This window comes from Lissotriton helveticus, chromosome 5_1 (genome assembly GCF_964261635.1).
Source record: "Lissotriton helveticus chromosome 5_1, aLisHel1.1, whole genome shotgun sequence".
NCBI classification, from domain to species: Eukaryota; Metazoa; Chordata; class Amphibia; order Caudata; family Salamandridae; genus Lissotriton; species Lissotriton helveticus.
Window position 1 is genome coordinate 1,129,505,834 of NC_136065.1, and position 23,800 is coordinate 1,129,529,633.

The 23,800-nt window shown below is 47.4% G+C and overlaps 1 protein-coding gene across 1 annotated transcript in view; it reads right to left on the reverse strand.

Annotated features, from left to right (window-relative positions):
- XPNPEP1 (X-prolyl aminopeptidase 1) overlaps nt 1–23,800 on the reverse strand; it is a 410,780-nt gene that overhangs the window by 134,942 nt on the left and 252,038 nt on the right. Inside the window, exons 15-16 of the mRNA XM_078643742.1 lie at nt 16,497–16,574; nt 15,411–15,482 (exon numbers count right to left, since the gene is read on the reverse strand). Of these exons, the coding sequence (XP_078499868.1) occupies nt 15,411–15,482; nt 16,497–16,574 (150 nt within the window). The remainder of the gene's footprint in view (nt 1–15,410; nt 15,483–16,496; nt 16,575–23,800) is intronic.

A 23,800-nucleotide genomic window follows, 5' to 3' on the forward strand; every position in this document is an offset into this window, starting at 1 on the left:
CTCTTATATAACGAGATTGCAGCCGTAATTTGTTGCTGCACTACATGGCACCAAAGGGACAAGTGGATTTTGATACAGGACAAGTAGATTTATGAAGCAACCCGCCCCATGGACAAGTAAATATGTTATTACATTCCACACCCCTGATACATACTCTGTAGGGGTCAGATTTAGCCTTCTTCCTACCACACTCAGGGCACTTGTCGAATAAAGCTGGCATTTTTGACAAAAAGAGGTGGTAAAACTGGTTAAAAAACACAGCAAATGGAAGAGGAAGACCCCAGACGTCGAGTGAAACACTCAAAATACTGGAAAAGTGCCAAAAATTGAACAAAAACCCAAAAAGGGAGAGCTCAATGCTCCAGGGTCCTGCTAGCAGGAGCCGGAAAAAATAACTGAAACTAAAAGGACTTTGGCTGTGCATCCTGGGATACCCTTTTCCAGACACATAATGGCAGCCTATGGGGGCTTGTCTGTCCAACCCTTCCTCTCTATCATTTCAAGGATTATGGTGAAGGGAAGTTTCTCTATGGATGAAACTTGGCAATATGTGTGAAATTTGTTTTTATTTGGCTATCCTTTTCACTTTAAGTTGAAGTACTGGCCAGTGTAGCCTTGTAATTATAGGCTGCATTATTTGTCTTTGATTTGTATTTTATTATTTAGTATTTAATTTAGCAGTTAAGACTGCTAAGGGTTGGAATGGAAGAAAGAGGCGCGGGCTGGCATTGTATAACAAGTGCTGACACAGGGGCGCATGCTGCCAGCGTCCTCGGTGGCTGCGCTCGCTTGCTATGCCCTGGTGGCCCCTCATTCTGTCAGCTTCGAGAACCAGGGCACGCACCACAGGGGGGGGCATGAGAGAAGACAGCCTTCGTGGCCCAGGACAGCAGGCTGCTCTGAGGGCGAGGGGGGTACAGAAGCTGAGAGAAGAAAGCGGGCAGAGAAAGAGGAGAAAAAAATAAAAGGGACGAGAAAGAATAAGGGGGAAAGACGACGGCATCAGAAACAGTAGACCGAAGCCATCTTGTATTATCCTTATTTTAACAATTAACTATTTTCATTTTTCTAATTAGGTCTGGGCGTTTTAAGGAGTGGGTATTTGATGCAAGTGTTGTGTTGTGCTAATAAAGCTGAGTCTTAATACACATTCTCTGAAGTCGCCTTCCACCTTGGCCATGCCCTATAAGGTACAGAAGAGACGGCCTTCGAGAAACGGGGTTTTCTTGAGTAGCAATTTATTTTGCACAGTGCTGACAGAATTTGTCCCACTGGGCAACCCGGCTCCCCGCACACCACCAGCAGGAAACACAGCGTCTCCCTGGAATCCGGGCGTTCCCAGAGACACATGCAGCTGAAACAGGGGGGTGGGCGAAAAAGCGAGCGGGACGAGTAACAGGGGGGTGGGGGGGCCGAAAAAGCGAGCGGAACGAGGAACAGGGGGGGGGGCGAAAAGCGAGCAGAACGAGGAACAGGGGGGGCAGAAAAGCAAGCACTCACCGGCTGGGGCAGAGGCCTCGGCGACTTCTTCCGGCAGCGGTCGGCCCGAAATGGCATAAGAAAAGCGCCGCCATTTTCGCATTCGGGGGCGTGGGTTTTGCAGTTGAGTGACGGATGACGTCACAGAGTTACAAACTGCAAAAAACACGCCCCCGAATCCAAAAAAGACTGGGCTTGAACTGAGTGACGTCCCTCACCTCCAATGGCTGGCCAGCATTTACGAGGCCAGCCAATGGAGAAGAGGGGCGGGTTCAAGCCCCATTCTCTGAAAACATCAGTTTCTCCCAGCGGAGACTGCGCAAGCGCAGCCTTCGCTAGGCGAAACCTATAAATGGTTGCAAATACTTCCACTGGGATGCTGTGTGGTGTTGGCAGAGAGAAGTCTCATTGTCTAGTAAATGGAGCACTCCCTGGAGCTGCAGAAGCCTGTTGCTTCCGAAAAAATTGTTTCTACTGCTGTTGACGCTACTATTCTCTGGAGGAAATGTGTCCTCTCTTACCCTCAACCAAACCCTTTGAACTAGACTTTAGGAAATGTCTTCCTTTACTCTAAGTCTACAAGTTTTAGGGCTTCCGCCTTTGTCTTCGCTTATTGAATCTTCATCTGCTTGTGGCCTGAAAAGGGAACATGTCTAAGATCTTTTGCTGAGCTAAGGACATTAAGGATGTTCGTCTAAACCATGCGGATTGTGCTGGACAGTGGCGGATTGTGCTGGACAGTGACGGTGATGTGCCAACCCTCAACAGTTCTGACTTAACAGTCTACACTGACTCGGCTATTCCCTACCACGATTCTATCTAGCTTAGTTAATGCTCGTCCTTGCTCTTAACGCCATACATGTATGAAACTACATGCTCCTGCCGTATGCATATAGTTTCTCTGTCAAATCCATTTGGCTTTCCAGTAAAAGTACTGTGTGCATACAATGTTTTATTGTCCTGAAGATGACCCTTTAAATCTCTCAAAGTCGAAATGCCATTGACACACTTCAGACAGGTCTTCCTAAACTGCATAAAATGGTGCAACTGTTGTGTGGCCATAAGCTGCATGCTATATCCTTGATATACATGGTCTGTAACTCTAGAAAACTCACATGTTACCTTTACATGTTTTGTTGTGTGAACCGGAAGTACACCAAGGTCTAATCTACTTGAATCTTCTCGATACAATAAATAATTGTTTGATTTATTTTTGGCTAGTCTTCTTCTACGATTTTGAATTTATTTTATTGAATACAATGAACACTTGTTCTGTCCTTTAACATCAATACTTTTTTTTTTTTTTTTAAGTTTGAAAACCTTTATTTTCATACAAAACACTTAACACAGCGTGCAGCCTACAACCCTGGGGCCGGCAGCAATTTATAGGCAATTTGGTCGCATACATAGGCACATCCAACACAGCCATTCAGCCGGCATCCCGGGGGCCCGGCGGCGCTCATTGTGTATGTGATACTGTAATCTTCCAACATATCATTAGTTCCAATGCGCTCTTCTTGTCTAAAACACCCTGCTCCTATGCCTTCTCCCAGGATTGAACCATCATCACGCCAGTCCCGGAGAGCTGTAAACCAATAGTAGGCTCCTTACAATATCCTAATCCTTAATTCCTACCCCAACAACCCCCCCACCTTCAACCCGCCAGCTGTTGCCCCCCTGATTGAAACACCTGGGAGTAGTCTAACGAACAACCCCCTCCCCTGCCTACTATAGAAAAGCTCGCACCACTCCTGGAAGTTGGTCATCGGCTTCTTCAGTACAGCGCCGCTAAGTACCACTCTCCGGACGATTCTCCCGACAGTATTGCTAGGTTGTGTAGTGTTCCCTGCCCCCGCTCCCCCCCTTAGGACCGTATAGTTTCCCTCCCGGTTCCACGTTACCCAGTACACCCCTCCCCTACTGCGGACACCCCAGTTGATCCGGCTCAGCATATCTTTAACATCAATACTTATCAGTTACAATTCTAAATGAGTCTGTGGTGAAACCTTGTTTCCTAAATATATTCACTGATGGACCACAGCATATGATTTGGGCTGTGAAATCTGCAGACTGTCTGGACTCACACAGCCATCTACTCCTATAGAATTTCTTTCAAATCCTCTCTTTCATTTCTTAGAAGTCAATCACTGAAACGTTCAAGATGATCCCAAAACAGGCTATTGCATCAGTCAAGCAGGGTTGTGGGATATGCCACTCTCAACGCTGTAGAGGAAGTCATGCAGACGTTATTAGCCACTGCATCCAGCCATTTGCTTCCTTTCACCAGGGTAGCAGATGAGGCAGGACTAGCGATATTATAGTGTTTCCTAGCTAGTCTCAAGACACAACAATGGAAATCCAGAGGTACAATTTCTCTCAAAAAGAATGGATCAGAGTCTAAAGTCTGTAGTTCTTCTCCATTCGTCAGTTTAAAGGCTTGATGGTTGGCGGAGTAAGGAAGGTAATGATAGTAGTTGCCAAAAAACTAGAACCAGAGCTATAATTAATCTAGCCAGTGGTTTTGTGAGCAAAGTCTAAAGTATGACAAAGTTATATACACAAAGTGAATACCTCAATGATCAGCCTACTTCCAGCTCTGTTAGTAACCTCATGAAGAGAGACATCATCCTCCATTCGTGAAACCCAAAGAGGTGGAGATTCAGGTGATATGACTGACAGAACTCTCATGTTTGATGAGGAGCAAGAATCTCTTCTGGGAGGAGTAAGCAAACTGGATCTTTGAGATCTAGAATACTCTCTTACTTGGAGTAACATGAGTGGTGAACCTTTTTTTATTGTTTCTGGCTGGTTCTTCTTCTCAGGGGTGGTGATAGCAATGGCTTTGTGTTCGAATATTTGGAGAAGGCACTTTGAAAGGAGGAAGACCCTCTTGACCTCTGGGTAGCAGTATTTGATACACTGCTACCAGACTAGAAAGGAACTCCTTGTGGTGGGTGAAGGAAGAGAAAGAGAGACATCCATACCTCCAGGATGCGACTTTCCTACAAGAAGTCGTCATGTGGCATTTCGACAAAGAGATGGCAGGAACTCTTGGTGACTGAAATGATCTCAACCCAGAGAGACCCAGAGAGTGATGAAGCAGCAGAAGCCAAAGGAGAGATTCCCGACACCCTCAATCCATCTCAAAATAGTTTTTCAATGTCGAGCAGAAACATGAACAGCTAGAAGAACAGTTCTACGGCCCCTTCTGGGGAGATGGGCAGACATGGTACCACTAGAAGCAGAAAAAGAGAATGACCGCTCTCTTGCCCCTCTGTAGCTCATGGCTTGCCAGGACGATCGGCCTAATTCTCACTGTCTCCACCCCCAATCCACTAGGCAAACTCCCTCCAAGAACCACCTGTATGGCACCAGACATATTTTGCACATCATGATAGAATGAGAAACTGAAAGCCAAACGACACACACATCAGATTTATGCCTCCAGGACATTAACGGCACTTCTCAAAGTGAGGCAACACAGTGGCTCATGAGACAAAGGTGAAGAAAGACAGAAAATTAAAAAGCACTTACTTGGGAAAACTGAAGCAGACATTAGAAAACAGTAAGTGTCTCTCTCTCTTTCTCGCTCTCTCTCTCCACATCTCTCACTCACTCACTTACTTACTTACCGGCCAAAAATCGAAGAGGCAGCAGTGTTCAAGTATTTTTTCTAGAGAACCAGAAAAATGAACAGCCTCACTGACCCTGCACTGCACGATGGAAAGCCTTGGAATTCTTGAAGGTGCAGTTTCAGTTAGCAGGGTGTGTGCTCAGTTTATTCGAGACTACATTTCCACTTTAGTTTTCTATTTTATAAAATGTTTAATGCAGTTTTGTTTCCAGCAAAATACTTAATCATTTTAATTTAGCTAACAGGAGTCATGTTGTTTTAAATATATATATAGGCAGTGGCAAATGGTGCAGGATTGACTTACGATAGGTCACGGACTACAGGTCCCAGAATGTCTCGCTCTGTCAAGTAAGGGCGGCCCATCCAGGGCGGGCTAATCAAGTTCCGTGGCGTGCACACATTCATCACGTCCGTGCCTTTGAGAAAGAGGTTTTACACTTCGAAATGCGTCAGGCAGAAACGGGCGCTTTTGAACTACTGAAGCGATTGGAGCGCTGTGAACTACTCATACCAAATAAAAGGTTTTTAACTAACGGTGGCATCTGAGTGATTCCCAAGCAAGGGCAACCTTTGGAGCAGTGATATGAGGCGGCGATCCCGCCGCCGGGAATGCACCACCTCATGCAGTGTGAGGGCCTGCGACCTGGTAACTACCGGATTGCCTGAGGAGATGCTACACTGGATTTAGAGTGGGACTGACGCTCTGAGGCCCATCTGTGGGCTAGAAATAGGCGGTGGCAAATGGTGCAGGATTGACTTACGATCGGTCACGGACTACAGGGCCCAGAATGTCTCGCTTTGTCAAGTAAGGGCGGCCCATCCAGGGTGGGCTAATCTGCATAAATCAAGAAGTTCCGTGGCGTGCACACATTCATCACGCCCGTGCCTTTGAGAAAGAGGTTTTACACTTCGAAACGCGTCAGGAAGAAACGGGCGCTTTTGAACTACTGAAGCGATTGGAGCGCTGTGAACTACTCATACCAAATAAAAGGTTTTTAACCAACGGTTGCATCTGAGTGATTCCCAAGCAAGGGCAACCTTTGGAATATATATATATATATATATATATATATATATATATATATATATATATGTATATATATATATATATATATATATATATATATATATATATATATATATATATATATATATATATATATATATATATATATATATGTATATGTATATATATATATACTGCAAGCCACTCACTGGAGTAACACTACAGGAACTACATATACCAGCATGCTCGGGGTGTGCCTACGCCCATGAACAAGTGGTTAAAGTACATATGCATAATGGCACGCTGCACGCAGTGAACATTTGATGCCTCTGAGGAAATGCGGTTGCGCATGAAACGCGTCAGGCAGCTAGAACTTTGGTGAATTCTCCCCTCCAGCGCTGTGCAGCTTACTCCAATAAACGGAATCTTACCTACCTGCAAGCGGCTTCTCTAATTTGGGCAAAACTGTGTGATGTTGTTTACCGGCTGGTCCCGGTCGGAGAGAAAGCCATGCCATGATTCTGTGGACCCGTGCAGCGTTCGAGTTGATGCAGCACTTCAAGGGGCAGGAAGGTCGTGTGGGGAAGTCATAAAGTGCACGACGCTGTATTGGGGATGCTTTCCCAGCCCACGGTGGTTTTTATTGATGGAACTTGGTTCACTACTGCAAGCCACTCACTGGAGTAACACTACAGGAACTACATATACCAGCATGCTCGGGGTGTGCCTACGCCCATGAACAAGTGGTTAAAGTACATATGCATAATGGCACGCTGCACGCAGTGAACATTTGATGCCTCTGAGGAAATGCGGTTGCGCATGAAACGCGTCAGGCAGCTAGAACTTTGGTGAATTCTCCCCTCCAGCGCTGTGCAGCTTACTCCAATAAACGGAATCTTACCTACCTGCAAGCGGCTTCTCTAATTTGGGCAAAACTGTGTGATGTTGTTTACCGGCTGGTCCCGGTCGGAGAGAAAGCCATGCCATGATTCTGTGGACCCGTGCAGCGTTCGAGTTGATGCAGCACTTCAAGGGGCAGGAAGGTCGTGTGGGGAAGTCATAAAGTGCACGACGCTGTATTGGGGATGCTTTCCCAGCCCACGGTGGTTTTTATTGATGGAACTTGGTTCACTACTGCAAGCCACTCACTGGAGTAACACTACAGGAACTACATATACCAGCATGCTCGGGGTGTGCCTACGCCCATGAACAAGTGGTTAAAGTACATATGCATAATGGCACGCTGCACGCAGTGAACATTTGATGCCTCTGAGGAAATGCGGTTGCGCATGAAACGCGTCAGGCAGCTAGAACTTTGGTGAATTCTCCCCTCCAGCGCTGTGCAGCTTACTCCAATAAACGGAATCTTACCTACCTGCAAGCGGCTTCTCTAATTTGGGCAAAACTGTGTGATGTTGTTTACCGGCTGGTCCCGGTCGGAGAGAAAGCCATGCCATGATTCTGTGGACCCGTGCAGCGTTCGAGTTGATGCAGCACTTCAAGGGGCAGGAAGGTCGTGTGGGGAAGTCATAAAGTGCACGACGCTGTATTGGGGATGCTTTCCCAGCCCACGGTGGTTTTTATTGATGGAACTTGGTTCACTACTGCAAGCCACTCACTGGAGTAACACTACAGGAACTACATATACCAGCATGCTCGGGGTGTGCCTACGCCCATGAACAAGTGGTTAAAGTACATATGCATAATGGCACGCTGCACGCAGTGAACATTTGATGCCTCTGAGGAAATGCGGTTGCGCATGAAACGCGTCAGGCAGCTAGAACTTTGGTGAATTCTCCCCTCCAGCGCTGTGCAGCTTACTCCAATAAACGGAATCTTACCTACCTGCAAGCGGCTTCTCTAATTTGGGCAAAACTGTGTGATGTTGTTTACCGGCTGGTCCCGGTCGGAGAGAAAGCCATGCCATGATTCTGTGGACCCGTGCAGCGTTCGAGTTGATGCAGCACTTCAAGGGGCAGGAAGGTCGTGTGGGGAAGTCATAAAGTGCACGACGCTGTATTGGGGATGCTTTCCCAGCCCACGGTGGTTTTTATTGATGGAACTTGGTTCACTACTGCAAGCCACTCACTGGAGTAACACTACAGGAACTACATATACCAGCATGCTCGGGGTGTGCCTACGCCCATGAACAAGTGGTTAAAGTACATATGCATAATGGCACGCTGCACGCAGTGAACATTTGATGCCTCTGAGGAAATGCGGTTGCGCATGAAACGCGTCAGGCAGCTAGAACTTTGGTGAATTCTCCCCTCCAGCGCTGTGCAGCTTACTCCAATAAACGGAATCTTACCTACCTGCAAGCGGCTTCTCTAATTTGGGCAAAACTGTGTGATGTTGTTTACCGGCTGGTCCCGGTCGGAGAGAAAGCCATGCCATGATTCTGTGGACCCGTGCAGCGTTCGAGTTGATGCAGCACTTCAAGGGGCAGGAAGGTCGTGTGGGGAAGTCATAAAGTGCACGACGCTGTATTGGGGATGCTTTCCCAGCCCACGGTGGTTTTTATTGATGGAACTTGGTTCACTACTGCAAGCCACTCACTGGAGTAACACTACAGGAACTACATATACCAGCATGCTCGGGGTGTGCCTACGCCCATGAACAAGTGGTTAAAGTACATATGCATAATGGCACGCTGCACGCAGTGAACATTTGATGCCTCTGAGGAAATGCGGTTGCGCATGAAACGCGTCAGGCAGCTAGAACTTTGGTGAATTCTCCCCTCCAGCGCTGTGCAGCTTACTCCAATAAACGGAATCTTACCTACCTGCAAGCGGCTTCTCTAATTTGGGCAAAACTGTGTGATGTTGTTTACCGGCTGGTCCCGGTCGGAGAGAAAGCCATGCCATGATTCTGTGGACCCGTGCAGCGTTCGAGTTGATGCAGCACTTCAAGGGGCAGGAAGGTCGTGTGGGGAAGTCATAAAGTGCACGACGCTGTATTGGGGATGCTTTCCCAGCCCACGGTGGTTTTTATTGATGGAACTTGGTTCACTACTGCAAGCCACTCACTGGAGTAACACTACAGGAACTACATATACCAGCATGCTCGGGGTGTGCCTACGCCCATGAACAAGTGGTTAAAGTACATATGCATAATGGCACGCTGCACGCAGTGAACATTTGATGCCTCTGAGGAAATGCGGTTGCGCATGAAACGCGTCAGGCAGCTAGAACTTTGGTGAATTCTCCCCTCCAGCGCTGTGCAGCTTACTCCAATAAACGGAATCTTACCTACCTGCAAGCGGCTTCTCTAATTTGGGCAAAACTGTGTGATGTTGTTTACCGGCTGGTCCCGGTCGGAGAGAAAGCCATGCCATGATTCTGTGGACCTGTGCAGCGTTCGAGTTGATGCAGCACTTCAAGGGGCAGGAAGGTCGTGTGGGGAAGTCATAAAGTGCACGACGCTGTATTGGGGATGCTTTCCCAGCCCACGGTGGTTTTTATTGATGGAACTTGGTTCACTACTGCAAGCCACTCACTGGAGTAACACTACAGGAACTACATATACCAGCATGCTCGGGGTGTGCCTACGCCCATGAACAAGTGGTTAAAGTACATATGCATAATGGCACGCTGCACGCAGTGAACATTTGATGCCTCTGAGGAAATGCGGTTGCGCATGAAACGCGTCAGGCAGCTAGAACTTTGGTGAATTCTCCCCTCCAGCGCTGTGCAGCTTACTCCAATAAACGGAATCTTACCTACCTGCAAGCGGCTTCTCTAATTTGGGCAAAACTGTGTGATGTTGTTTACCGGCTGGTCCCGGTCGGAGAGAAAGCCATGCCATGATTCTGTGGACCCGTGCAGCGTTCGAGTTGATGCAGCACTTCAAGGGGCAGGAAGGTCGTGTGGGGAAGTCATAAAGTGCACGACGCTGTATTGGGGATGCTTTCCCAGCCCACGGTGGTTTTTATTGATGGAACTTGGTTCACTACTGCAAGCCACTCACTGGAGTAACACTACAGGAACTACATATACCAGCATGCTCGGGGTGTGCCTACGCCCATGAACAAGTGGTTAAAGTACATATGCATAATGGCACGCTGCACGCAGTGAACATTTGATGCCTCTGAGGAAATGCGGTTGCGCATGAAACGCGTCAGGCAGCTAGAACTTTGGTGAATTCTCCCCTCCAGCGCTGTGCAGCTTACTCCAATAAACGGAATCTTACCTACCTGCAAGCGGCTTCTCTAATTTGGGCAAAACTGTGTGATGTTGTTTACCGGCTGGTCCCGGTCGGAGAGAAAGCCATGCCATGATTCTGTGGACCCGTGCAGCGTTCGAGTTGATGCAGCACTTCAAGGGGCAGGAAGGTCGTGTGGGGAAGTCATAAAGTGCACGACGCTGTATTGGGGATGCTTTCCCAGCCCACGGTGGTTTTTATTGATGGAACTTGGTTCACTACTGCAAGCCACTCACTGGAGTAACACTACAGGAACTACATATACCAGCATGCTCGGGGTGTGCCTACGCCCATGAACAAGTGGTTAAAGTACATATGCATAATGGCACGCTGCACGCAGTGAACATTTGATGCCTCTGAGGAAATGCGGTTGCGCATGAAACGCGTCAGGCAGCTAGAACTTTGGTGAATTCTCCCCTCCAGCGCTGTGCAGCTTACTCCAATAAACGGAATCTTACCTACCTGCAAGCGGCTTCTCTAATTTGGGCAAAACTGTGTGATGTTGTTTACCGGCTGGTCCCGGTCGGAGAGAAAGCCATGCCATGATTCTGTGGACCCGTGCAGCGTTCGAGTTGATGCAGCACTTCAAGGGGCAGGAAGGTCGTGTGGGGAAGTCATAAAGTGCACGACGCTGTATTGGGGATGCTTTCCCAGCCCACGGTGGTTTTTATTGATGGAACTTGGTTCACTACTGCAAGCCACTCACTGGAGTAACACTACAGGAACTACATATACCAGCATGCTCGGGGTGTGCCTACGCCCATGAACAAGTGGTTAAAGTACATATGCATAATGGCACGCTGCACGCAGTGAACATTTGATGCCTCTGAGGAAATGCGGTTGCGCATGAAACGCGTCAGGCAGCTAGAACTTTGGTGAATTCTCCCCTCCAGCGCTGTGCAGCTTACTCCAATAAACGGAATCTTACCTACCTGCAAGCGGCTTCTCTAATTTGGGCAAAACTGTGTGATGTTGTTTACCGGCTGGTCCCGGTCGGAGAGAAAGCCATGCCATGATTCTGTGGACCCGTGCAGCGTTCGAGTTGATGCAGCACTTCAAGGGGCAGGAAGGTCGTGTGGGGAAGTCATAAAGTGCACGACGCTGTATTGGGGATGCTTTCCCAGCCCACGGTGGTTTTTATTGATGGAACTTGGTTCACTACTGCAAGCCACTCACTGGAGTAACACTACAGGAACTACATATACCAGCATGCTCGGGGTGTGCCTACGCCCATGAACAAGTGGTTAAAGTACATATGCATAATGGCACGCTGCACGCAGTGAACATTTGATGCCTCTGAGGAAATGCGGTTGCGCATGAAACGCGTCAGGCAGCTAGAACTTTGGTGAATTCTCCCCTCCAGCGCTGTGCAGCTTACTCCAATAAACGGAATCTTACCTACCTGCAAGCGGCTTCTCTAATTTGGGCAAAACTGTGTGATGTTGTTTACCGGCTGGTCCCGGTCGGAGAGAAAGCCATGCCATGATTCTGTGGACCCGTGCAGCGTTCGAGTTGATGCAGCACTTCAAGGGGCAGGAAGGTCGTGTGGGGAAGTCATAAAGTGCACGACGCTGTATTGGGGATGCTTTCCCAGCCCACGGTGGTTTTTATTGATGGAACTTGGTTCACTACTGCAAGCCACTCACTGGAGTAACACTACAGGAACTACATATACCAGCATGCTCGGGGTGTGCCTACGCCCATGAACAAGTGGTTAAAGTACATATGCATAATGGCACGCTGCACGCAGTGAACATTTGATGCCTCTGAGGAAATGCGGTTGCGCATGAAACGCGTCAGGCAGCTAGAACTTTGGTGAATTCTCCCCTCCAGCGCTGTGCAGCTTACTCCAATAAACGGAATCTTACCTACCTGCAAGCGGCTTCTCTAATTTGGGCAAAACTGTGTGATGTTGTTTACCGGCTGGTCCCGGTCGGAGAGAAAGCCATGCCATGATTCTGTGGACCCGTGCAGCGTTCGAGTTGATGCAGCACTTCAAGGGGCAGGAAGGTCGTGTGGGGAAGTCATAAAGTGCACGACGCTGTATTGGGGATGCTTTCCCAGCCCACGGTGGTTTTTATTGATGGAACTTGGTTCACTACTGCAAGCCACTCACTGGAGTAACACTACAGGAACTACATATACCAGCATGCTCGGGGTGTGCCTACGCCCATGAACAAGTGGTTAAAGTACATATGCATAATGGCACGCTGCACGCAGTGAACATTTGATGCCTCTGAGGAAATGCGGTTGCGCATGAAACGCGTCAGGCAGCTAGAACTTTGGTGAATTCTCCCCTCCAGCGCTGTGCAGCTTACTCCAATAAACGGAATCTTACCTACCTGCAAGCGGCTTCTCTAATTTGGGCAAAACTGTGTGATGTTGTTTACCGGCTGGTCCCGGTCGGAGAGAAAGCCATGCCATGATTCTGTGGACCCGTGCAGCGTTCGAGTTGATGCAGCACTTCAAGGGGCAGGAAGGTCGTGTGGGGAAGTCATAAAGTGCACGACGCTGTATTGGGGATGCTTTCCCAGCCCACGGTGGTTTTTATTGATGGAACTTGGTTCACTACTGCAAGCCACTCACTGGAGTAACACTACAGGAACTACATATACCAGCATGCTCGGGGTGTGCCTACGCCCATGAACAAGTGGTTAAAGTACATATGCATAATGGCACGCTGCACGCAGTGAACATTTGATGCCTCTGAGGAAATGCGGTTGCGCATGAAACGCGTCAGGCAGCTAGAACTTTGGTGAATTCTCCCCTCCAGCGCTGTGCAGCTTACTCCAATAAACGGAATCTTACCTACCTGCAAGCGGCTTCTCTAATTTGGGCAAAACTGTGTGATGTTGTTTACCGGCTGGTCCCGGTCGGAGAGAAAGCCATGCCATGATTCTGTGGACCCGTGCAGCGTTCGAGTTGATGCAGCACTTCAAGGGGCAGGAAGGTCGTGTGGGGAAGTCATAAAGTGCACGACGCTGTATTGGGGATGCTTTCCCAGCCCACGGTGGTTTTTATTGATGGAACTTGGTTCACTACTGCAAGCCACTCACTGGAGTAACACTACAGGAACTACATATACCAGCATGCTCGGGGTGTGCCTACGCCCATGAACAAGTGGTTAAAGTACATATGCATAATGGCACGCTGCACGCAGTGAACATTTGATGCCTCTGAGGAAATGCGGTTGCGCATGAAACGCGTCAGGCAGCTAGAACTTTGGTGAATTCTCCCCTCCAGCGCTGTGCAGCTTACTCCAATAAACGGAATCTTACCTACCTGCAAGCGGCTTCTCTAATTTGGGCAAAACTGTGTGATGTTGTTTACCGGCTGGTCCCGGTCGGAGAGAAAGCCATGCCATGATTCTGTGGACCCGTGCAGCGTTCGAGTTGATGCAGCACTTCAAGGGGCAGGAAGGTCGTGTGGGGAAGTCATAAAGTGCACGACGCTGTATTGGGGATGCTTTCCCAGCCCACGGTGGTTTTTATTGATGGAACTTGGTTCACTACTGCAAGCCACTCACTGGAGTAACACTACAGGAACTACATATACCAGCATGCTCGGGGTGTGCCTACGCCCATGAACAAGTGGTTAAAGTACATATGCATAATGGCACGCTGCACGCAGTGAACATTTGATGCCTCTGAGGAAATGCGGTTGCGCATGAAACGCGTCAGGCAGCTAGAACTTTGGTGAATTCTCCCCTCCAGCGCTGTGCAGCTTACTCCAATAAACGGAATCTTACCTACCTGCAAGCGGCTTCTCTAATTTGGGCAAAACTGTGTGATGTTGTTTACCGGCTGGTCCCGGTCGGAGAGAAAGCCATGCCATGATTCTGTGGACCCGTGCAGCGTTCGAGTTGATGCAGCACTTCAAGGGGCAGGAAGGTCGTGTGGGGAAGTCATAAAGTGCACGACGCTGTATTGGGGATGCTTTCCCAGCCCACGGTGGTTTTTATTGATGGAACTTGGTTCACTACTGCAAGCCACTCACTGGAGTAACACTACAGGAACTACATATACCAGCATGCTCGGGGTGTGCCTACGCCCATGAACAAGTGGTTAAAGTACATATGCATAATGGCACGCTGCACGCAGTGAACATTTGATGCCTCTGAGGAAATGCGGTTGCGCATGAAACGCGTCAGGCAGCTAGAACTTTGGTGAATTCTCCCCTCCAGCGCTGTGCAGCTTACTCCAATAAACGGAATCTTACCTACCTGCAAGCGGCTTCTCTAATTTGGGCAAAACTGTGTGATGTTGTTTACCGGCTGGTCCCGGTCGGAGAGAAAGCCATGCCATGATTCTGTGGACCCGTGCAGCGTTCGAGTTGATGCAGCACTTCAAGGGGCAGGAAGGTCGTGTGGGGAAGTCATAAAGTGCACGACGCTGTATTGGGGATGCTTTCCCAGCCCACGGTGGTTTTTATTGATGGAACTTGGTTCACTACTGCAAGCCACTCACTGGAGTAACACTACAGGAACTACATATACCAGCATGCTCGGGGTGTGCCCACGCCCATGAACAAGTGGTTAAAGTACATATGCATAAGGGCACGCTGCACGCAGTGAACATTTGATGCCTCTGAGGAAATGCGGTTGCGCATGAAACGCGTCAGGCAGCTAGAACTTTGGTGAATTCTCCCCTCCAGCGCTGTGCAGCTTACTCCAATAAACGGAATCTTACCTACCTGCAAGCGGCTTCTCTAATTTGGGCAAAACTGTGTGATATATATATATATATATAACAAAATGTGACTGTTATAAGCATAGATTTCATTGTAAAAATGTTTTTTAAAATGTTGAGCCCACAAGTGTGCGGTGATATTGTATGCTCCCATTTTCCCGTGACAGACAGGCAACATGTTTGGAAGAGTAAGCTGACATTTTTTTCACAGACCGCAGGAGAATACAGGAAGATCTCATGGTGGAGAGCACAGGATGAAAACATGCATGCAGTGGCATGAGGGTCAGGTAACAATGCTGCTCGATCAAAAAGAAACATTAGGAAAGTTATGATGGTGAAATCACGTAAAATAAATGAACATCTAAAGCATCACTGGTGTTTACCATCAAGGCACACTTACTTGTACTGTGCTCCAGAATCCAGAAGGAAGATCTCATTCACCGACAGTGGCCTGTTTGTTTCAGGAACTGGTCTATAAATGAAACATAAGACAAATTACAATGTGGTCAAGAGGTATTTGGTTCCAGCAAAAGGTTTGGCCAATTCCAAACAGCAAAGATACACTGTAATGAGCTAATGCTATTATTTCTATGTTTGCTTGAGGCTTTTTGCACAAAATGCTTATCAAGGATGAGGAGGCAGGAGAGAGGACCTAAATAAATCTGTGGGAAATGGTTCTACTCTGCTCCACTGCACACACCTCTCGCCTGCCGACAGCTGTAACAAATTTCACACTTGAGTGGGAAGGAAAACCAATATAGACTATACTAAAGCAGGACCAGTGTGCCATTAATGTTCTGTGACAAGGTTTGTGTCTTTAGAAAACTGGGTTGTTTACAACATAGGGAGAAAATCAACTTACAATTTAGCCAATGTATTAAAAAAAATAGTAGGTATATCCTAACAGTTCAGAAACATAAATGTTGGTGGCATACGCATATCCTGCAATAACTGAAAGGTACTTACCCTGGAGTGCCCAAGAAGACAAGACAAAACAACACCTAACATACCTGCGACGAGAGAGGAACCTACATTTGTCATGTTTACTGATGGGCACATGATTTATCAAGCATAGTGTCACAGACCCTTACACCATGAATCTAGTCATTTTAAGGATGCTTCTACACAACTGAGAGTAGACCATCCCAAGGCAAAACTGGCATCCACACATGAAGGCATCAGGGACTTTCTCCTGGCTGCACATGTAGCAGTGAATCAACAGACATGCATGAAATGTAAATCTGTAATACTGCCAAAAATCTCTTAATCTATACAGTTATATGGGGTGAATCAGAAAACACAGAAAAACTATATGCAACCTTGGGTTTGGGCAGCGGCTTAAAGAAATTCAACTGCTTAGGATGGTTTGCAAAAAACAGTATCAATGGAGGAAAAGCAAGTGCGTTAGTTAGTGATACCTAAGGCACAGATAACTTTTTTTGGGTTGCTTAAAGTAAAATTTACAAAATAAATATATTTTCCTTACTGGTAATGAATGATTGCACCATTGGGTCCAGTGCTCGAAATAGTTGGAAAACTCAATTCAACAAAGTCCTCCTGTTGGCTGAAAAAACTTCTTGTTAAAATTCTGGATTTGTACAACAATGAAATAGCATTTTGTTTTTTAAACAACCTACATTTCTTATGCATATCTTTCCATCCACCCCAATAGCTCAACGTCAGATATGAAGCTTAGTAGGTGAATATATTCAACGTTTTGCTAAAAAATGCAAAGTACTATTTCTCAGAAAAACTTCAATGACAATCTAGATCAATTTATGGTTTAAATATTTCGAATTAGAATAGAAAATGAAAACTAATTTAAGTAGCAGTGCGATTTAGGGATTGCTTGGTAAAGCAAGCATAACCAAGTTTTGCTGCGTTCCGGATCTGTGGGCTAGTTTACAATCCCTGTGACTGAACAATGTCACGCAGATTATTAAAGAACAAGTTACTAAGCTCCGGTATTGCCTTATCTGGGAGAGACTATCTAGCCACAGATTCCTTAGCTTATAATTATCCCCAGGCGTCAGACTGTATCCGGAAATTTTTTCGTGAGCTGTACCCCTGGGCACAGGTAGGTGGCATAGTTCGGCTCTGCATGGCATTGTTGGCATAGTCTGCCCCAGAAGTGAAGTTCCCAGTGCCTATATAGGTGCAACCTAGGCGTGCTGATATCAGTTACTTTCCAGGCCAAAAGCACAGACCAAGAACTACACAAATCACTGGTGTGGAAAGCTACGGCCCTGAAAGGGGAAAGCCATGTCTCTAGAAATCCGTTTGCAGAGCCGGGAGGATGAGTGGGTCGGTAAGGAATCTGCAGCAGGAAAGTCTCCACAAGATAAGGTGCTACCAAAGGTAAGTAACTTATTCATCTGATAGAGATTTCTATCGGCAGATTCCTTACCGTAGAATAGATAACGAAGCAAAACCTCCTTGGAGGAGGGTCTGCAAACCAATTTTACATGAGGACGTTCTGCAATACCGAACAGGCAATGTGCCTACCCCTACCAGACAGTATTGTTTGGTAAACATGTGCAAGGAAGCCAACGTTGCTGCCTGGCAGATGCCCAGTACTGGAAATCCGCAAGCTACTGCAGTGTTGCAGCTATAGCTCTGGTGGAATGAGCACGCAAACTCTCAGGGGGTTGCTTTTTAGCAAATAAGTAGCAGATTTTGATACAGAGTCTGATCCATCGCAAAATGAACCTTTTCTGTAAAGTCCGTTTCTTCTTTGTTCTGACATACCCCACAAAGAGCTGGGCATCCACGCAGAACTCTTGTGTGTGATCACGGTAGAACGGCAACGCTCCCTTTGGGTCCAGACGGGGAAATGTGAAATGGAGTGTTCACTTTTTGAAGAAAGGAAGCTCTCGTACGAAGCATCAGTTTGTCAAGGTAGATGTTAACATAAAGCGGCTTAGATGACGAGGACTGAAGCTCACTGACCCTCTGGGCAGATGTTATTGCCACTAGGAAGGCCATCTTGATGGTAAGGAGCCTTGGTGGACAATTGTGCACAAGTTCAAAGGGAGAGCACACAAGAAAAGTGAACATGTGATTGAGGTCTCACTAGGACATAATATAGGGAGAAGGCAGAAACAAATGTAAACCTTTCACAAACCTATTAACAATAGGGGGTTTGAAGAGGGATGGCAGATCAGGCAACCGCAAAAAAGCAGAAATGGCAGAGAGTGCCTCGTGAAGAGCCCTGCTGAGCAAGGGAAAAGAGGGCAGAAATGGCATCAATTTGTCATTCTGTACACCATGTCATAAATTTTGCCCAAAGGCAAGCCTTTACCGTCTTGGTGGAGGGACGCCTGGCTGCCAAGATAATGTCACAGACTTTGGGAGGAAGGTCGAAAGCTGTCAACTGTTGCTGCTCAAACGCCACGCATGAAGGCTGAGCGTTGACAGTTTCAGGTGGAGAACCCTCCCCTACTACTGAAGATCCTTTCACAGGGGCAGTCTGATTGGTGGACCAAAGGTCATGCTCAACAGCTCAGGGTACCAGACTCTCTGAGCCCAATCTGGAGCCACAACTATGACTTGGGTCCGACCGTTCTTGAGCTTCTTCTGAACTCTGAGAAGGAGTGGTATGGGCAGAAAGGCGTACAGGATGCCTGTGCTCCACTAGAGGCGAAAAGTGTCTCCCAGTGAGAGCTGCCTTGGAAACTCCAGCACTCAGAACAGTCAGTCTCGTCAGTAGCAAACAGATCTAACCAAGGCTCTCGCCACTGCTGAAAGAGAACTTGCACAATCTCTGGATGGAGAAGCCATTCGTGATCTGCGAGGCAGCTTTGGCTGAGTTCATTTGCTCTGCTGTTCAGAGAAACCGTCAGATGTTGAACTACCAGGGATATGACTTGCTGTTCCAGCCATGTCCAGAGACGCAGGGTCTCTATACAAATGTTCCATGACCCTACACCTCCCAGTTTGTAGCAGCACCACATCGCAGTGGTGTTGTGTATGATCACTTGCACCATCCTTCCCTGCATGGAGGGTAGAAAGGCTTTAAAAGTCAATTGGATTACTCGGAGGTCCAACAGGTTGATGTGCAGTCAGGATTCGGCCGGAGACCAGAGTCCTCGGATCGCTACCTCTCCCAGATGGCAGGCCCATCCCAGGAGTGGCGCATTCGTCACTAATGTGAGATCTGGTTGAGGAATGAAAAGGGGTATGCCGCTGAACCAATTGCGGTTTGTTAACCACTACTGCAGATCTTTCGCAGTTCCCTCCGAGATCTGGACCATGTAGGAGAGATTCCACTGATGCTGCACATACTGGAGGCTTCAGGTCCCTCTGCAGAGCACACATGTCACCAGCAGGATGCAGGAGGCCATGAGGCTCAGCAGCCTGAGTCTGTCTCACCGAAGTAGAGGAGAGAGGCTGAAACATCGGTATCATAGCCTGAACATCCTGGTCCCACCGTTTAGGAGGATAGGCCTGAAACTGCACTGTGTCCAGAACAGCTCAGATGAAAGAGAGCACCTGAGAGGGAGTCAGGTGTGACTTTGGCACGTTGATAGTGAGCTCCAGAGAACGCAGGAGGTGCTCCGTGGTCTGGAGATGGGAGGCGACAACTTGGGGCAAGTCCACCTTCAACAGCCAGTCGTCGAGATAGGGGAAGACTGGAACCCCTGATCTCCGCAGATGAGCTGCCCCCACTGCCATCATGCTGGTGAACCCCAGAGGGGCCCTGGTGAGGCCAAAGGGTAGCACAGCAAATTGAAAGTGCGTGCGGACCACCGTGGACCGCATATAACGCTGGTGCGCCGGCAGGACGGGAATATGTAAATATGCGTCCTGCAAGTCCAACGGTACCATTCAGTTTCCTTGGTCCAGGGCAGACAGGACCAGAGCAAGAGTGAGCATTTTGAACAAGAGAGCATAGCTCTAGGGCAGGACGAAGTTCTCTGTCCTTCTTGGGCACCAGAAAGTAGCAGGAATATCAATCACAAGACACTTCTGGCGGCGGAACTCTCTCCATGGCTCCTTTGGTCAAAAGAGCCATCACTTCTTGGTAGAAAAGAAATAGGTGGTCCTCCGTCAGCCTTTTGTAAGTAGGTGGCATAGATTGAGGAGTAGTCTCGAGGGTAAGGGAGTGGCCCCTTTGGACAATCTGCAAAATCCACCTGTCCAATGTTACAGACTGCCAGTGGTGCAGGTGATTGTGAATTCTGCTGCGCACTGGGTACCCATGATGGCAAACGGGCAGGCTAGGAGGGTTTGGAGGCTTCGGCTGCTGGGGGTGGTTGGCTGACCTGACCACTGGCCCCCAGACCCACGGGGCCGGTAGGTACTGCATCCATGGACACGCAGACGCAAATAGCTTGTGCGCCGCGGTGGAGGGTAAGGACGCGACTGTATGCCCCATCCGTGGCCAGGAAAGGAGCAACGGGCAGATTGAGAGGCCATGGAAAGACCCAAGGACCTGCCTGCCCGTGAAGTTTAGTGCACTAAACTTCACGGAAACCTTTTGAGAAGGACCTGGGTTGGAGCAATTAATGGTTTGCTGTTTTCCCAGTAACACCAGTATACACGTTTTTACAAAGATTTGAGGCCAAAAAACATAGTTCGTACTACGATAGTTGTGCTTCAATGGCCCCTGAAGAAGGGATACAGGGTCCCGATATGCATTGGGCTACCCACAACTTTTTGTGAATTATAAGCATTGCAATCCCAGAATGTTGGCCAATGTACTATGAATTGATCTTTGTATAGGTTAAAGACGAAACAAGCAATTTGATGTATTTTCTTTATACTATTGATTTATCTACAGTATACAACAAGAAAAATTATTGTACAGGATTGATTTTTTGTCTGAAGTTTCATTTTGAACAATTTTCGATTCACAATGTTGATCGTGTTGAAATATGACCAAGCTTTTAGAACATACATTTGTAGTGCACACAGTTTTTCAAGTGAAGGTTCCCCTTATTTCGTTGCATTGATTCACATGTGCGACAGGCAGCCCACAAACACTGCGTAGAACACTGAAACCCATTCGTTTAGATTAGACAAGCATTTCAAACAATTTGCAACTCATTGGTTTTAACCACGCAAGAAGAAGGGGTGCACCGTATATACAATTTTTATGGCACCTGTAAGCGCCATATTTACATTACCAGCTCTGTCTCGGAGTCAGGGAAGTAAGTGGGGATGGCTTTGCTGGTGGACGCCGGGAGTGTTGGCTTCAGGACCAGTGCCAGGGAAGTTTGACATGGCACTACAGGAGCAGATCTGGATTCGCCTTCAGACCCCTGGGGCCGATTGGTGCCAGAGTGGATCCAGCAGGAACCCCTCCAAAACCAATGGGGTCCAAAGGCGCTTCAGAGGGATCGGGGAACTCAAATAGGCGCATGGCCTCATGAAACTCTGGAGGCTGATCGGGGGTCGCTACATCTCCCAGAAACACGGGCGGAGCAGATCCAGGCCTTGAGCGATGCGCCCTCGTCTCATCGGCTAATGAACGAGGTGAAGTCGAAGCACGCCTCGAATATGACTTCTTTTTGTGGGACAGAGACTTACCTGTATGGCTCGATGACTTGAAATGAGACAACGACATCAGACTTAGTGACCGATGCCAGGACCTTCCTTTCGATCAGGACTTTGAGCGTCACGGGTCAAGCTGCCAGGAGCTTAAGGGATCGCTCCTTCAAGGTCTTTAGATGCATGAGGCGGAAGTTGGGACAAGCTTTCGGGTCATGGTCTTGATCAGGGCACCAGAGGCAAACGAGGTGCAGGGCCATCACAGACATCTGTCAGTGATGGGAACTGCAGGGCTTGTAGCCGGCCTTCTTACATGACATTTCTGCCATACCAGAAGGTAAGACCTCAAAAAAAGGCATTGACTTATTATTTGGTTTTTTTTTAAAGCTTAGTCAACAAAGTAGCTAAAATGTAGCTAATTCCGTATCTGTGCTGACTAGCACAGAAAAAAAACCACTATCGTCAGGGTGCCTAGGTGGTGCCTATAAAGGAACTGCAGACGTCACTGAACAACGCCACCTACATGCGTGCAGGGTTACTGCTCACGAAACAATTTCCAGATCCTGGGGATAATTCTAAGGTAAGAAATTTGGGGCTAAAAATCGCCATTAGATAGCAAGTCTATACACATTTTCTCTGGTTTTGATAGATGGTCATTTGTGTCTGTAACTTTTTATTAATAGGTTGTGGTCTGAGATTTTCACTATAATTTAAGATAAAAAAAAAGACAGTTCACCGCATTATTAAAAATCAATGGTCATGCAATATCACATCGGTTTTAATGAGGTGTATTTCAGATATGATACCCCTATGTGTTTTGTGTAATGATCCCACAATCTATAATCGTCTTTTGCTTTGTAACTCTTGCAACTACTATTATCTTGGGACAACACTAGCTTGATGCCTTAAAGTAATAACATCTCTTAGACACCAAAGAGGATGGTGGGCCTCTGTCGGCACAACATGTGCATTTTTCTGTCTAACTAATTGCTATTGGGCTAGTGGTATGAAGATAAATAGTAAACCATCTCCAAACATGGTAGGCATTGCATTATGGGTATGGCTCTCTTTGCTCTTCTGTTTGTCCCCTGTCCACTCCCTGCTATTCCACTTACTCTACCCTTATCTCCTTGTCCTTTTCTCCTTCTAACGGCCCTGAGGTGCTCTGTCCTTTGCCCCCTCTACCAGCGGGACCAGGATGGACTCTCAGGGTTTCAGTTACTCAGTGAGCTTGAAATTGTGGAACCCTTTGTGACATGCCACAAATTTGGCTACCCACCGGGGGATCTTGGCATGCTCAATTGAATTTCTAGCAATCAGTTAGTTCACAGCAGAGGCCTGGCTGCCCTCGAGATAACAGGCCTCACTATTTTAGTAGTGCAGTACTTTGTGCTTACTTGATTTGTTCATTGGAGGTACCAGCCCAACAGATGGAACACTGGCTGTAGGGTGGACACTGCGTCCCTCGAAAGAATAAGAGAACAAATACCTCGTCAGGTGATAAACTGGTGTAAGGGCAACCCTTTAGTTCCCCCAAGTATACGCTGCACAAATGCCTGGGAGGATCAGGGCTATGCTGCACTTGCATCCCGCCACACAAAGCAATGGGAAAGCAAGAACAATTTTCTTTTAGCTTCAGACATGGCTCATGAAGCGATGCAGCAAACAGAATGATTTGTAAAGTCACAGTGCTAAGTTGTAGGTCCTCAGTTGACTTGCTCTCCATATAGTGAGCACAGCCACATACTGGAATTTTTTTCTCATAAGCTGTACATTTCCCTTCTCTGTCCCACTGCTGCTTCGCTTCTTCACCTCCCGGTAAAGGTTCCACCTCATGTGCTCCTCTCCTTCCTCTGTTTGTTGCATTTCAGTCTCCTGTGGAGTACTTCTTTCTTCTTCCTGAATCTAGTATTTCAATATCCTACTGAGCTTTTCTCTCAGTCCTTTCCCTTTCCTTATCCTAAGCTTCTCTACCCCTTCCTTATCTTTCCCTCTCCTTCCAGTAGAGAGGTCGACATCTATTCTTAAGTAAAAAACAGAAAAGGAAATGCTTAACAAAGCTGAGCAGATACATTATAAAATCTCAAAGGGTGCTTTTTTTAACTTTCTTCTGGAGTTCAAATGCACAACATGTACATGAAACTCTGCAGGGAGCTTCACTTCTCATGTGCCCCCCCATTGAAAGCTTGTACTTGGAGTTATGTATTTACCTTCATTGAGGTGAAGGACCTCAACTGAAATCATTCTTTTTGTTAAGTCGGGGAAGACCGCGAATAACACAAAAGTTATCCCACCTTT